Source organism: Capra hircus, chromosome 20 (assembly GCF_001704415.2).
Source record: "Capra hircus breed San Clemente chromosome 20, ASM170441v1, whole genome shotgun sequence".
Taxonomy (NCBI): Eukaryota; Metazoa; Chordata; class Mammalia; order Artiodactyla; family Bovidae; genus Capra; species Capra hircus.
This window is the reverse complement of record NC_030827.1, coordinates 16794149-16809002: the sequence shown is the minus strand read 5'-3', so window position 1 is coordinate 16809002 and position 14854 is coordinate 16794149. Positions and strand designations below refer to the sequence as shown.

Here is a 14854-nt window from a genome sequence, read left to right as displayed (position 1 = left end):
TAAATAAACTCCACCATTAAAAGGTAATAGTGGGACAGGTATTTTGAAATGCTTGACTTGTGCTGTTTTCTAAAACCTAGTCGTAGTGCCCCATCTTTGTTAATCACAATGCTATTGTTTTTTGAGTTTTCCATTTGACTTCCACAGATAACTCAGTCCTGGAGGCAGCGCTGTGTATTCCTTTGTTTTGTGCCAAGTCTGCTTACTAAAATAAACACACAATGTAATTTAAATCGTGCATGATATCATCTCAAGTACTCCAGCAAATTTAGGTTAAACAGCCATAGAACAGTATTTCCCTTCCCAGAAATAAGCCATAAGATACTGCAAATTCTCTAACATTTTGCTATACCAGCCAGTGGTCAGGTTGGACAGTTTTCATTGCCTTCATATTCAGTCATTTTTTAAATTATTAATGGTTTACAATTTGATGGATGATAATCCTGCTTTTTGAAATAAATTAAGGACACTGACTGGCTCCTTATGCATAAACAGTAAGCAAAAGGAACTTAAAAATGTTTCACTGAAACTAAAGAATAAAGGAAACCCTGAAGAGTTCTACAAATACATGGTAGTAAATGGGAATTGTTTCATATGTTTTATTCAGTCTGTTACCTATATTCTTTTTATTTGAATGAATGTAAAAATACAAAGGTTTTTTGTTGTTGTTGTTTTTTTAGGTTTACTTGAGATCTTAGGTGGCTTAGATGGTTAAGAATCTACCTGCAGTATGGGAATTTGCTTGCTTGCGAAGTCACTTCAGTTGTGTCCGACTCTTTGCGACCCTATGGACTGTAGCCTTCCAGGCCCCTTTGTCCATGGGATTTTCCAGACAAGAATACTGGAATGGGTTTCCTGCCCTCCTGCAGGGGATCTTCCCAATCCAGGGTCTTCTGCAGCTATTGCATTGCAATCAGATTCTTTACTGCTAAGCTGCAATGCGGGAGACCTGGGTTCAATCCCTGGGTCAGGAAGAGCCCCGGAAAAGGGAATGGCAAACCACTCCATCCACTATCCTTGTCTGGAGAATTACATGGATAGAGGACGTGGTCCATGGGGTTGCAAAGAGTCAGATGTGCCTGAGTGACTAACACTTTCACTTTCTAAAATCTTAATCCTCAAAATTTTTCTATAACAGGGTTTCTCACTTTTAGATGTACATCATAATCACCTGGAGAGCTTTTAAAAAAATCCTGGCTATTATAAACAGTGCTGCGATGAACATTGGGGTACATGTGTCTCTTTCAATTCTGGTTTCCTCGGTGTGTATGCCCAGAAGTGGGATTGCTGGGTCATAAGGTAGTTCTATTTGCAATTTTTTAAGGAATCTCCACACTGTTCTCCATAGTGGCTGTACTAGTTTGCATTCCCACCAACAGTGTAGGAGGGTTCCCTTTTCTCCACACCCTCTCCAGCATTTATTGCTTGCAGATTTTTGGATCACAGCCATTCTGACTGGTGTGAAGTGGTACCTCATTGTGGTTTTGATTTGCATTTCTCTAATAATGAGTGATGTTGAGCATCTTTTCATGTGTTTGTTAGCCATCCGTATGTCTTCTTTGGAGAAATGTCTATTTAGTTCTTTGGCCCATTTTTTGATTGGGTCGTTTATTTTTCTGGAATTGAGCTGCAGAAGTTGCTTGTATATTTTTGAGATTAGTTGTTTGTCAGTTGTTTCATTTGCTATTATTTTCTCCCATTCAGAAGGCTGTGTTTTCACCTTGCTTATATTTTCCTTTGTTGTACAGAAGCTTTTAGCAGATGAATGGATAAGAAAGCTGTGGTACATATACACAATGGAGTATTACTCAGCCATTAAAAAGAATTCATTTGAATCAGTTCTGATGAGATGGGTGAAACTGGAGCCAATTATACAGAGTGAAGTAAGCCAGAAAGAAAAACACCAATACAGTATACTAACACATATATATGGAATTTAGGAAGATGGCAATGACGACCCTGTATGCAAGACAGGGAAAGAGACACAGATGTGTATAATGGACTTTTGGACTCAGAGGGAGAGGGAGAGGGTGGGATGATTTGGGAGAATGGAAATTCTAACATGTATACTGTCATGTAAGAATTGAATCGCCAGTCCATGTCTGACGTAGGGTGCAGCTTGCTTGGGGCTGGTGCATGGGGATGACCCAGAGAGATGTTGTGGGGAGGGAGGTGGGAGGGGGGTTCATGTTTGGGAACGCATGTAAAAATTAAAGATTTTAAAATTAAAAAAAAATTAAAAATTAAAAAAAAAAATAAAAAAATCCTGGTGCCTGAAACCAGTTAAATGAGAATTTCTAGAAGAGTTAAACATCAGCATTTTAAAAGTTTCTCAGACTGTTCCCAGTGCTGCGAAGCTCATTGAACCACCGTTCTTTCAGGATTTTTGGTTATACTGCTGAAGATTCTCTTGCTTCTAGAATTCTTCATTTTGAGTGAAGGGCCTAGCCTGTGCCTAGCACACGCCTTGCTTGTGGTTGGAGTTTAGTAATATAAATAGAATGTTTTGATTTCTATTTAATTGCTCTGATGGAGAACATTCCATACCAAGACAGATGTAAAGAAATAAGCAGAAGTTCTGTTCCTCAGAGCTGGGCTTGAAATAAATACTTGGCTCATTGTTTAAATTGTACATTTCTCTCAAACTTACTTTGCAAAAGATTTGATGTACCTTATAAGGAAAGGTATAATAGAATAAAACAAGTCTCCATCCCATTCTTTCTAGACATAGCTCATCAGATAAAAATTGTAAACTAAATTCCTCAAGGAGCAACCATAACAATGATTAAAATAAAAATAAATTAAAAAATAGAATAAAGTAAAACTCTCAGGTGATGCCCTTGGAATTTGGTCTTTACACTGGGTGTAATTAGTGAGTAAATTTGCATTGCCAAGCATCATTTATGAAGTAGGTTCTGGTTGGTATCTGCAGGCCTTATCTACAGGCCTCAAACTCTTTGTTAAGCCACAAAATGAGGAGAATTTATATCCTAAGAGATTTTAGAAATTTTAAATTATTTAGATATATTTTGGAGAAGACAATGGCACCCCACTCCAGCTCTCTTGCCTGGAAAATCCCATGGACAGAGGAGCCTGGTGGGCTGCAGTCCATGGGGTCGCTAAGAGTCGGACACGACTGAGCGACTTCACTTTCACTTTTTACTTACATGCACTGGAGAAGGAAATGGCAACCCACTCCAATGTTTTGCCTGGAGAATCCCAGGGACGGGGGGAGTCTGGTGGGCTGCTGTCTATGGGGTCACACAGAGTCGGACACGACTGAAGTGACTTAGCAGCAGCAGATATAGTTTAGAAATTGAGTTACCTTTTAGTGAAACAATCAAAGGTCAAAAGAGAAGATGATTTTAAACAAAGGATCAAACTAAAGAATTTTTAAAGGCCACATGGTTAAATACCTTGTTGTAGGCAAATTTTTCTTTTAAGATTTTTGTCCTATTGCATAGCCAGTGTGTTTATACATAATCTGTGAGATTTTATAAAAAGTATATTATTCTTTAAAAAGATCTTCTGTATTTTTCTCTAAGGTAGGAAACTTTTTCTCTTTACCAAAATAGTATATGAAAAAATGTAACTGTGAATAATTTCTGAAACATGATCATAAGGTGTATGGAGAAAAGTGAACAATGATCCAATATGCCATATAACCTAAGAAGAATAAAAGATTCAGCTTTACCAAATTCATGCTGGGTGAAACTAAAGATTAATGCAATGGAATGTTTTTTAGTTTTAAGGAATAAAAATCTTATGAAATAGCCATACATCTTGGTAAGTAGCACCACAGGAGCTAAAAATCTTGTACCAACTTTAGAGACGAAGCACCTTACGGGTCAATTGTTGTTATATCAGAAAGCTATCATTACCAACAGAAGGACCTTTTTTTTTTTTTTAACCAACAGAAAGACCTTTATACAGTTCAACCAGAACCATTCTGTTTTAGAGTAATAATTTCAATACCAGGGAATTGAACTACTTGCTTATTAAAGTCCAGTGAATGTACTTTTGAAGTGAGTCAGGTTATTAACACTTCATTTTTGGGCATTACCTTGGAGTCAGGAAATTCTGGCTGGTTATATTCTGCTAATAACTGAAAAATGTTATAAGTTTCCTAATCTTATAACCATTTTAATGGAAATATTTCTTAAATTATCATGTGCTTTCTTGAAGGGCAGGAATGGGGGTTAGGCATATGGAAGCAACAGAAAGAACAAAACCAAGAAATTGGAAGTCTGTAGTCTAGTGGCATCTACTGATGCTATTAGCTTGAGAAGAATCAGCTTTGGATGTGACTCAAAGACTAAGGTGGTCAGTTTTTGTCATTTTGAAAATGAACTTGCCAGTCATACTGATTAGACATTCTGTGTATATAATGAACATTTTTGTCAACTAATTCAGGCTTCTGCAGCAGTTTGTCCCCAAACCATATATCCACAGAGGAGGGTATTTTTTAGTCTAAATCTGTATTTTTAAATAACTTTTAATTAAAGTTTTGTTGGACATAGTTTCCCATGTTTTTGATTTTGTTGCCCATGTTTCTTGGTATCATACCCATGAAATCATTGCCAACACCAGGGGCATACAGATTTCCCCCTATATTATAGGCATTTTGCAGTTTGAGGTCTTATGTTTCAGTCTTTAATTTTGAGTTGACTTTTGTGTGTGGTATAAGGTAAAGGTTTTAGATATGGATATACAGTTTCCCAACACACTTTGTTGAAGAGACTGTCCTTTCCCCACTATGCATTCTTGGCACCCTAATTGAAGATGAGTAGGTAGCTATATATATATATATGTAGATTTATTTCTGATCTCTCTATTCATTTCCGTTGCTCTGTCTATTCACCATAGTACTGGAAATCCTAGCTGGAGCAATTAAGCAAGAAAAAGAAAGGCATACAGATTGAAATGATAGAAGTAAAACTGTTCATACTTACAGATGACATGATCTTATATAGAGAAATCCCCGAAGACCCTGTTAAAAATAAAACTAGACCTAATAAATGAATTTAGTAAAGTTGCAGGATACAAAATCAATGTGCAGAAATTCAGTGTATTTTCTATATGCTAATAAAAAGGAAATTAAGAAAACTAAGAAATTTAGAAAATAATTTAGAAATTAAGAAAAAAAATCAAGAAATTAAAAATTTACAGTAGCCTCAAAAAGTATAAAATACTTAGGCATAAACTTAACTAAAGAAATGAAAGACTTGTATGCTAAAAGCTATAAAATATTCACAAAAGAATTTAAAAACACAAATAGAAATCCATGTTTATGGATTGGAAGGCTTAATATTGTTAAGAGGTCCATACTACCCGAAGCAATTTACAGATTCAGTACAATTGCTATCAAAATGTCAATGGCAGTTTTTATAGAAATGAAAAACAATTCTAAAATTCATATAGAACCATAAAAGACCTTGAATAGCCAGCCAAGACAGTCTTGAAAAAGAACAAACCCAGAGGCATCACGTGCCCTGATTTCAAAATATATTACAAGGCCACAGTAATTAAAATGGTATGGTACTGGCATAATGATAATCTTTTTAGTTTGGAATAGTTTTAGGTTTGCAGAAAAGTAACAAAGATAGTACAGAGTATTCTCATGCACCCTTCACCCAGTTTTTCCCCAAGTTGAAAAACTGTACATTTATCAAAGCTGAGAGACCCACTTTGGTACATCACTACTAACTAAACTCCAGACTCTATTCAAATTTCACCAGATTTCTGCTCATGCTCTTAGTTGCAGTATTCAGTCCAGAATACCACGTATTGCAGCTTGTCTGGTTCAGATTTTTAATAGTTTTCTGTTTCTTCTCATAGTTCCCAGTATTTCCATCTTGTCAGTTGAACCTCAATATTGAAGCCTTTGTTTTCCTTGTAGTGGGTTTTTATCTCCTCACATTTGTGCATCTCAGCAAAGGTAACACACCTGTTAGAATATGTTTGGGAAAGAAGAATAAATAATTTGATTTTGTAAGATTCTTCTATGAATAATTTGTTTAAATTTGGGCATACAGGTGCCAAACTATTTTGATCATTCATCTTTAGAAGTTAACTCCTTGCCTCCCAGTGTGTTCTTGGTCATTGAGGTTGCCAGATTAATGGTCTCCCTAGTTTATAAACTGTTACTGTTCATGTCCTCCAGTGATGATGTCTTGTAAAACTACAACTTCACAGCCAGAATGTTGAAATTAATGAATCAAGATTTAGAACCCTTTTATAATTAAACCCACTTCCCTCTTGGCCACGACCCCTCCTTTTGGTTGGTGTTGTGAGTGATGGCCATTTTCAGTATTATGAGACTCAGAGTCTCATTTAAACCTTCTGTTTTAACTGTGTTTGTCTGATCCTGTTCTGGCAGGAGAAGTAGATGTACCACTTTGTTACTGCCAGGTAGGGGAAGAAGGCCATGTTCCCCACAGAGCCTCCACTGATAGCTCCCGAGGTGAGAAAGGAGAGAGCTCAAGATCCCCAAGGGCTGCCTCGCACATGGGAGAGCGTCGAGTCCTTGTGGCCGCACAGTGTGAGTGGGCCAGCTTACTCGGCGGCGGCGCTTGTCTGAAGTAGAGCAGCTGTTGTCGAAGTGTTTTTGCCTTGCTGTGTGGTCCCTTTGACATTCCCCTTTCCCAATTTTGAACCAGTCCATTGTTCCATGTCCGGTTCTAACTGTTGCTTCTTGACCTGCATACAAGTTTCTCAGGAGGCAGGTAAGGTGGTCTGGTATTCCCATCTCTTTCAGAATTTTCCAGTTTGTTGTCATCCACACGGTCAAAGGCTTTAGTGTAGTCAATGAAGCAGAAGTACATATTTTTCTGGAATTCTCTTGCTTTTTCTATCATCCAATGGATGTTGGCAATTCACTCTCTGGTTCCTATGCCTTTTCTGAATCCAACTTGAACACCTGGACGTTCTCAGTACACATACTGTTGAAGGCTAGCTTGAAGAATTTTGAGCATTACTTTTGTTAACAGATGAAGTAAGTGCAGTTGTGCGGCAGTTTGAACATTCTTCGGCATTGCATTCTTCGGTACTGGAATGAAAACTGACCTTTTCCAGTCCTGTGGCCACGGCTGAGTTTTCTTTTCTTTCGTTGTTAGTCTGTTGAAAATGAAAGTGGAGATGTGATAAGCTAACTGCTTCCAGTGTCATATAGCAAATTGAAACCGCATTTAAACCAGACTCTTAAGATTTGCTTCAGTAATTGGAGTGACTTGTTGAACATCAGCTTGAAGCTCAGTTTCTTTTCACTCATATTGTAGCAGATGGCTTTAGCTAGAGATAACTCATGATATTTCAACAAAGTTCACACCCTCTTTAGTAAGAGGTCTATTTCCTAGTCATTAAAGTAATATTGCACATGATTACATGTTGCTTAGGAGAGCATGTATTTTTAAATGTTCAATTTCTGTACATTCTGTAGAATGATATCTTCAGGCTTGTCAGTTCTTGCTATTCTTTCTCCTACCCATTTTCCAGAAGAATGAGTATTGAAGTTACCCCTGCCATGAATTTACTCTCTAATTCTGGAATAGTCACATAAGGAATTCAGTTTCACGTTCGTGGCTCCTGTGTCTCTGCCTCTCAGTTACATTTTCTGTGTGTGGTCATTATTTTAAAGTCTACTTACAGTGCTCAAACAGCAGATCTGACTCAGCTACTTCATCTGCGTAGAAGAGAATTGAGCCCCGGTAAGGAAGGAGAATTTCTCACACAGAAACTTTACTTAAAGCCTTGTACATGTTCAGCATTATTGATAATGAGAGCAATATACAGCTTAAAGCAAAGATGTGTTATTTTCAGTTCTTGAATTTTAAGTAATGTAAATACTGACAATACCAACGCTAACAGTGTCACAAGCTGAAAACTCATATACCTTTTAAGTTGGTACAAACCATAGGAAAAACAACTTGATAGTATGTATCAAAAGTCATAAAATTATGTATGTACTTTAGTAATTCTTCTAAAATTGTGACAGATATCCCCAAGAAATAATCTGAAATGTCGAGGAAAGGCTGTATATATAGTAACATGGAACATTATTCATGAAAGATCATTCAGCAAAATTATAGTTAAAATTGCAAAAAAAATTTACATTTAAATTAGACTGATTACTTCAACACGCCTATAACAAAAAAAAGACAAATATATTTAGAATCCTTAAATGTATTAGAGTACAGTTTTTTGTGTGATAATTTTAAGTGCAAACAGCAATATTGATTGTGTATTTATATGTACGTAGGTGCATGCCACAGGCCAAAGAGGCCAGAATGTTTTCTGTCTTGACTGTTATCATTAGGAAGTGGATGGATGGTTTCTTTTTAATTTAATTGTATTTCTTTTGTTTTTCAAATACTTCAGCAGGAGAGGAGGAACACATATTTGGGTTGTTAAAATCTAGTTTTACTAATTATTTTTCTTTCTCTTTTTAACCAGAAGAATATACACGTGTATAAGTAACATAGCAATCCAGGACAAGGCAGTGTCTCCTTTGTCAGTCCTGAGGGCCTCACTAAGCTGCCACAGTAAAGTCCCTGCTCTTCCTATGAGGCACCCTGGACAATCATGTTAAAACTGTTTAAATGCTCTTTGGCACATTCTGTTTCTTTAAGCGTACTTTCCATCAGGTTTTGATTCTTTACATGGATGAGCTGTTGAGAAATTGGGCTAATCAGACGACTGTGCTCAGAGGCCCAGGGCGCTGAGGTTAGACTCACTGAATGAAATTTTCTTTGTCAGCCCTTTCCGCGGGGAGGCTGCGTTCGAGTCCATTGGAAGAAGGGTGGCAGAGGCACTTGAGATGCTGTGAAAGGAATTACAAAGAATTGCGTCGCTCTCGGGGAAAAGGGCCTTGTTTTGCCTCTGTGACACAGTGTGGCTCCTCTCTGCCCCACAGCTGGCCCTGAAGGATCCCGTGCACACCGTGTCCCTGCAGCAGTTCGTCTACGAGAAGCTCAAGGCCCAGCAGGAGCTGCTGGGAGAGCAGGGCTTCCAGTCCCTCATGGAGACGGTGGACACCGAGGTCGTCACGCAGCTGCAGGAGTTTCTGCAGGGCTTCTGAGGGTGTGAGCCCTGGCTGGGAGGCCAGCGCGCCGCCTTGTGTGCAAGCCTGCTGGGACGATGGCGAGAGCCCTTGTGTGAGAAGCAAGGAGACGCAAAGACCACGCCTTTTTTTACTACAAAAATTCAGTGAATAAATGTAATTCCTACATAACTAAAATTCAAACCTATTCCTCAAAAGAATTTAATTTTATATTTATGAGGGGCCCTGTGTTTACTAGAGATAGATTTGACAACAATAGCTGCTTAGTTTCCTGTTAAGAGAAGAAACTGTTTGTTACCTTTTAATCATGTGCTCTTAACACTTGAGAAGAAGAAGGTTTAATGTCTGAGATGTTTTACAGCAAACAAAATTAGTTAAATTTGGCTGCCTTATCCCTTTTTTAAGCTAATGAGACTACAAGTTTGAAAAGTGACAATGCTGTTCAGGTGATGCAGTTAAAGAAATGTGTGTACCAGGCAGAAATGTACAAATAGTGACAGAGATACATTACTGAGATGATCTTGCCAGGGGAGTTGCTTTCAACTGACATAGAAGATATGTTTTATCAGACAGATGCTTTTATTTTCATTCTAGTAATTTGATATGGGAATTAGTAAGGATTTTTTTTTCCGTGTGTTATTTTCACTAATTACATTTAGACTTTAAATGCACATTGTAAGGCCCACAGACGTGAACCTGTGGCATTGCAGTGCCAGGTGGGAGACATCTGGTCTTGGTTTGGTCCTGGTTCCTTTATTACTCCTGGAGGCCAGGAGCCCTGTGAACACCGAGAGGAACTAACAGCCCACAGGCCCCCCTCTGCCGTGACGTGGCTGTGACAGGCTGTTCAGCACTTACCCATCTTGGGCTCCTCGGTGCAGGGGTGCCCGTGGGGGGCCTAGCAGCAGTCCCCTAGGGCACCAACACCGACGTGACGAGTCTTCCTTCCTTATTCCGTTACACGCAGTACCAAAAACGGGGAAAGGGAGAAAAAGAAAAGCCTTACTTTGTTCTACTTGCCATTGACTATAAAGAACCTTTAAAGCATTTTAAAGAAAATATTCAAAAGCAAGGTTGGAAAATGTCTGATCTTTCTATAGAAAGTTGGGTACAGTATGTAACTGCAGGAAACCCACTGCCCCTTTGTAAGTCGTGGAGCCCAAAATGTATGGAAATATTTGATGTTTTCAGCTAAAGAAAGAAAAATATGGTCCAAATTAAATTTTCCAAAGATACCTCACCTTTGATTTGCCTGATTATTTTCCCCGCCTCACAGAAAATGAGTTCATAAGAATGGCCCAGTGAATTTTGAAGAGAGGTTTTCTTTCATAGTCTGGTGTTGACTCTGTCTTAGTAGGCGGCAGTCCTTCAGGTAGCAAATCCTAGTTACCCTTTCAGTTTCTTTTTTCACGTAAGGACCAGAACTTCTTTAATATGATGTTTCTTTGCTTTTTTAATTTTTATTTTATATCAGAGTGAAGTTGATTAGCAGTGTTTTGTTAGTTTCCAGTGTACAGTGAAGTGATTCAGTTATACATGTGCAACATTTTTCAAATTCTTTTCCCGTTTAGGTTATTACAGAGTGTTGAGCAGAGTTCCCTGTGCTAATACAGGAGGTCCTTTTTGGTTGTCTGTTTCCAGTATATAGCAATGTGTACATGTTAGTCCTAAACTCCGAGTCTGCCCTTCCCGCCAACCGACCCTTCCTCCCTGGTAACTATAAGTCTGAGTCTGTTTCTTTTTCTTTTTTTTTTTTTAATTTTACTTTATTTTACTGTACAATACTGTATTGGTTTTGCCATACATCAACATGAATCCGCCACGGGTGTACACGTGTTCCCAGTCCTGAACCCCCCTCCCACCTCCCTCCCCATACCATCTTTCTGGGTCATCCCAGTGCACCAGCCCCAAGCATCCTGTATCCTGCATCGAACCTAGACTGGTGATGCGTTTCTTATATGATATTATACATGTTTCAATGCCATTCTCCCAAATCATCCCACCCTCTCCCTCTCCTACAGAGTCCAAAAGACTGTTCTATACATCTGTGTCTCTTTTACTGTCTTGCATACAGGGTTATCGTTACCATCTTTCTAAATTGCGTATATATGTGTTAGTATACTGTATTGGTGTTTTTCTTTCTGGCTTACTTCACTCTGTATAATCGGCTCCAGTTTCATCCACCTCATTAGAACTGATTCAAATGTATTCTTTTTAATGGCTGAATAATACTCCATTGTGTATCATGTACCACAGCTTTCTTATCCATTCATCTGCTGATGGGCATCTAGGTTTCTGTTTTGTAAGTAAGTTCATCTGTATCATTTTTTAAAGATTTGGCATGTAAGCAATATCATATGATATATGTCTTTCTGTCTGACTTACTTCACTAGTATGATAGTCTCCAGGTTCATCTATATTGCTGCAGAAGGCATCATTTCACTCTTTTAAATGTCTGAGAACATACACAACCCCAGTCCTGTGGATTTCCTGCGATCAAATCCTACTGGCCTTCGAGGTCAGACTCTCTGGGGTATCCTCCTCCCGTTTCCAGACTCCTAGGCTTGGAAGCCTGATGTGGAGCTCAGAACTTTCTTTGTCTTTGGATGTAGGGTTATCTTTTTTGGTGGATTCCAACTTTTTTTTTTTTTTTAATGTGGTTGTTCAGCAGTTAGTTGTACTTTTGGTGTTTCTGTAAGATAGGGTGAGCTCATGTCCTTCTATTCTGCCATCTTGCCTCCTCCCTCCTATGATATTTCTTTATCATTACTACTCAGTCCCCAGGACTGGCCTAAGAAGAATAATTTCTTTTGTTGATTTAATTATTTTCATTTGAAGCACTAGTCCCATTAATGTTTTCAGAAATGCACATACATACTCCCATGTTTCACTTACAGTAAGATACTCATCTTTCCAGTTCCTGACAGATTTCATTACAGTGTTATGGCAAATGTTACTGAAATAGCCGCCTTGCAAAAAAAGAAAAAAATATCTCGGGGAAAGAGTTTGGTTTGGTCCATTTTTTTAAACTCGATGTTTAAAATAGGCTCAGAAAAAAAGAAAAATCCTTGAATCTTAACTGCTCAGTTAAGAGATAAAATGTAATTATTGATTTACAGAACTTTTCATTAATGTAGCTTCATATCAAATGTATTAAGTTTTGGGCAGACAACTCGGCCAGGCCTCAGGTTGAACTGCTGTTTCTAATATAAGGTAATGATCATTTCTATTCCCTAAACATACTCCTTTCCTATTTATTTTTTACTCCAGAGACTTCTCCCAGCCCTCTGACAAAGGTCCATGTGGCCAACAGTAAACGTTTTAGAGTTTTTGTTATAATTGGTTCCTGCTGCTTCTTTCTCCTACCAGTCATGTTGGAGAAGTCATATCATTAGATGTTAAAATATTCATATTTCAGATTCCCTTGAAAGATCTTCACCTTAGATCTTTATTTTCCCTATTCCTTTACTCAACTAATGTTTGTTGAGTTCCTGTTTTATACCATACTTCTTTGCTAAATTCTGGGTTTAGCTTCTTTGCTAAATTCTGGCTACTTACCTCATGGAGTTTTACAATCCAGTGAGAATACACATGTGCCAGTGTAATATGTGAAAATCATGGCTCTAATGGAAATGTGGGTTCAGGAGCAGTGGGTGTGCAGGAGAAGGAGGGCTTTCACAAAAGAGAATGATGTTGGCACTTTATTATTTGATATCGCTTAAAAAATTGTTCTCAAATAGCATTGTGTCATAAGGTTATTTAAAAGTACATGGCTCTGTACTGGAATTGGGCTCTCTGATTCCAGAGTTAGAGCTATTTGACATATAAAATAAGTCATCAGTGAGATTTTGGAAATGTTAGAATTCTGTAGCCTCACAAGTAATTCCTAACTCAGTGAATTAAAACAAGGCTCACCTTGTTAGGGTAATAGTTTTCTGTTCTGCTTCTTCATATCTTATAAATCTCAAGTGAATAGAAATTTGAAAGTTGTTAGAGAGCTGATGAAGGGAAGATAAGAGACACATGTCACAAAAAATAGTATTTTCTTCCTCAACTTTAGGGGAAAAAAGTTAACCTATAGAAGCTTGGAATGCATTGTATAGCAAACATTAGTATACCCTTCATCTGGATTCATCAGATTGTTCCATTTTGACACATTTACTCTCTCCATACATATACACCTACACACATGGATAGTATATATGCTTTTGCTAAATCATTTGTAAGTTACAGATACTTCACCCTCAGTTACCTCTAAGACTGGTATTTCTCTACACATCCTCTAATACTTCACTGTATACCTAAGGAAATTAATCCAGTAATATCAAATAGTTCGTATTTCAGTTTTCACAAATGCCCCCAAGGTATCTTTAATATCGTGCTTGATTTATGATCCGAACATTTATACAGGCCATTTGGCACTGTCGTATTTTAAGTGTACAAGAGTCCTTTTTTTCATGTTATTGGCTCTTTTTAAGAATCTGAGACAGCTGTTCTGTAGACTCTCCATCTGTCTGCAGGTTTCTAACCGTTTCCTGGTAATTGGATCCAGGGGAACATTTTCGGCAGCAAGACTCCCGCCGCCGCGTCCTCGCCGCGGTGCCGTGTCCTCGCCGCGGTGTCCATCAGGACTTGCAGCGTCAGGCTGTGTCTGTTGCCGCTGCTGCCGTGGATAAGCTGGTGCGCACCAGGCCTCTCCATAGTGCTTCAAAGACCTTCCAGCACTAGAAATTTCCAGTGCTGCTTTTGGTTTTTGTGTTTTTGTTTTTTTTAACCTTAAAATTCTTAACCTCTACTAGCCTATCTTTTCATTTACAGCAACTTCTGCAGTTTTATCTTAACCTGGATGAGTCAATGACTAAGCTATGGAAAAGGTATATTGAACCTGGTGTACGTTTCATCAACCTTCCCAAGTGTCGTAATTACGCTCCCTTTTTGTTACGGCTCACATCAGCTAAGTGTCATCTCTTGTTCTTTCCCTCTCTCTTTCTCCCCTGCCCCCTTGTGTTTTTAAGAAATATGTAGATCTTTGTGAACACTTATGTAACCTTAATTCATATGCCACCTAAAAATGAAGAAATAAAGGTAAGCACTGCCTTTTCTTTTTTGTTTTTGGATTTGTAAACAGTTGGCAAATATGCAATCATATGCTTTTTTAAATACTTCATTATCGTATTTGGTCTGCGCTTAAAAGGCAGAACATGCCACACTTTAGAGCATTTTAGTGTGGCTTAGGATGAAAAGCAGTACTTTATCAGCTGACAAAATGGGGAGAGAAAAAATAATTATTGCTTATATGTGGAGCTCTGATCTTGGTATCTCCATAGAATCGTGACACCTGAAACAGCAGTTCAAAGTTAACTTTTTCCTCTTAAGAAGAAAATGCATTCTGTCCCCGACACATCCAGGTTAGTATAAAGAACCTGATGTGCCGTGACAGCCCTGTGCAGCTGTCTGAAGCTGAGCTTTCAAGCCGTTGAGGCAGATACTCTGGGAAAGGGCTTTGCTGTTGGTCTGAATTTCCGTGGTTTTACTTCTGGGCAGTTGAACTCCTGGCCTAGGGGACTTCTTTTGGTCTGAAGCACTTAGATAAAATTCAGAACTGAGAGTCATTGACTATATTTTCTCTAGAATCCTTTCTTACTGAAACAAGTAGAGAGTTTCCAATTAGCCAAAGATCTTTAACAAGCAAGATTTTCTCCTTGTTCCAGTTAATGCCTGCATCCAGCTCATCTGGGCCTGTTGGAGTTTATTTAGCCAAGTGTGCTTTGAAGAACTGTCCAATCCAAGAAGGAA

The 14854-nt window shown here is 38.3% G+C and overlaps 1 protein-coding gene across 1 annotated transcript in view; it reads left to right on the top strand.

The window, feature by feature from the left end:
- IPO11 (importin 11) overlaps nucleotides 1-10295 on the top strand; it is a 190186-nt gene extending 179891 nt beyond the window's left edge. Inside the window, exon 30 of the mRNA XM_005694660.2 lies at nucleotides 8912-10295. Coding sequence (XP_005694717.1) covers nucleotides 8912-9076 — 165 coding nt within the window. The 3' untranslated portion in view covers nucleotides 9077-10295. The remainder of the gene's footprint in view (nucleotides 1-8911) is intronic.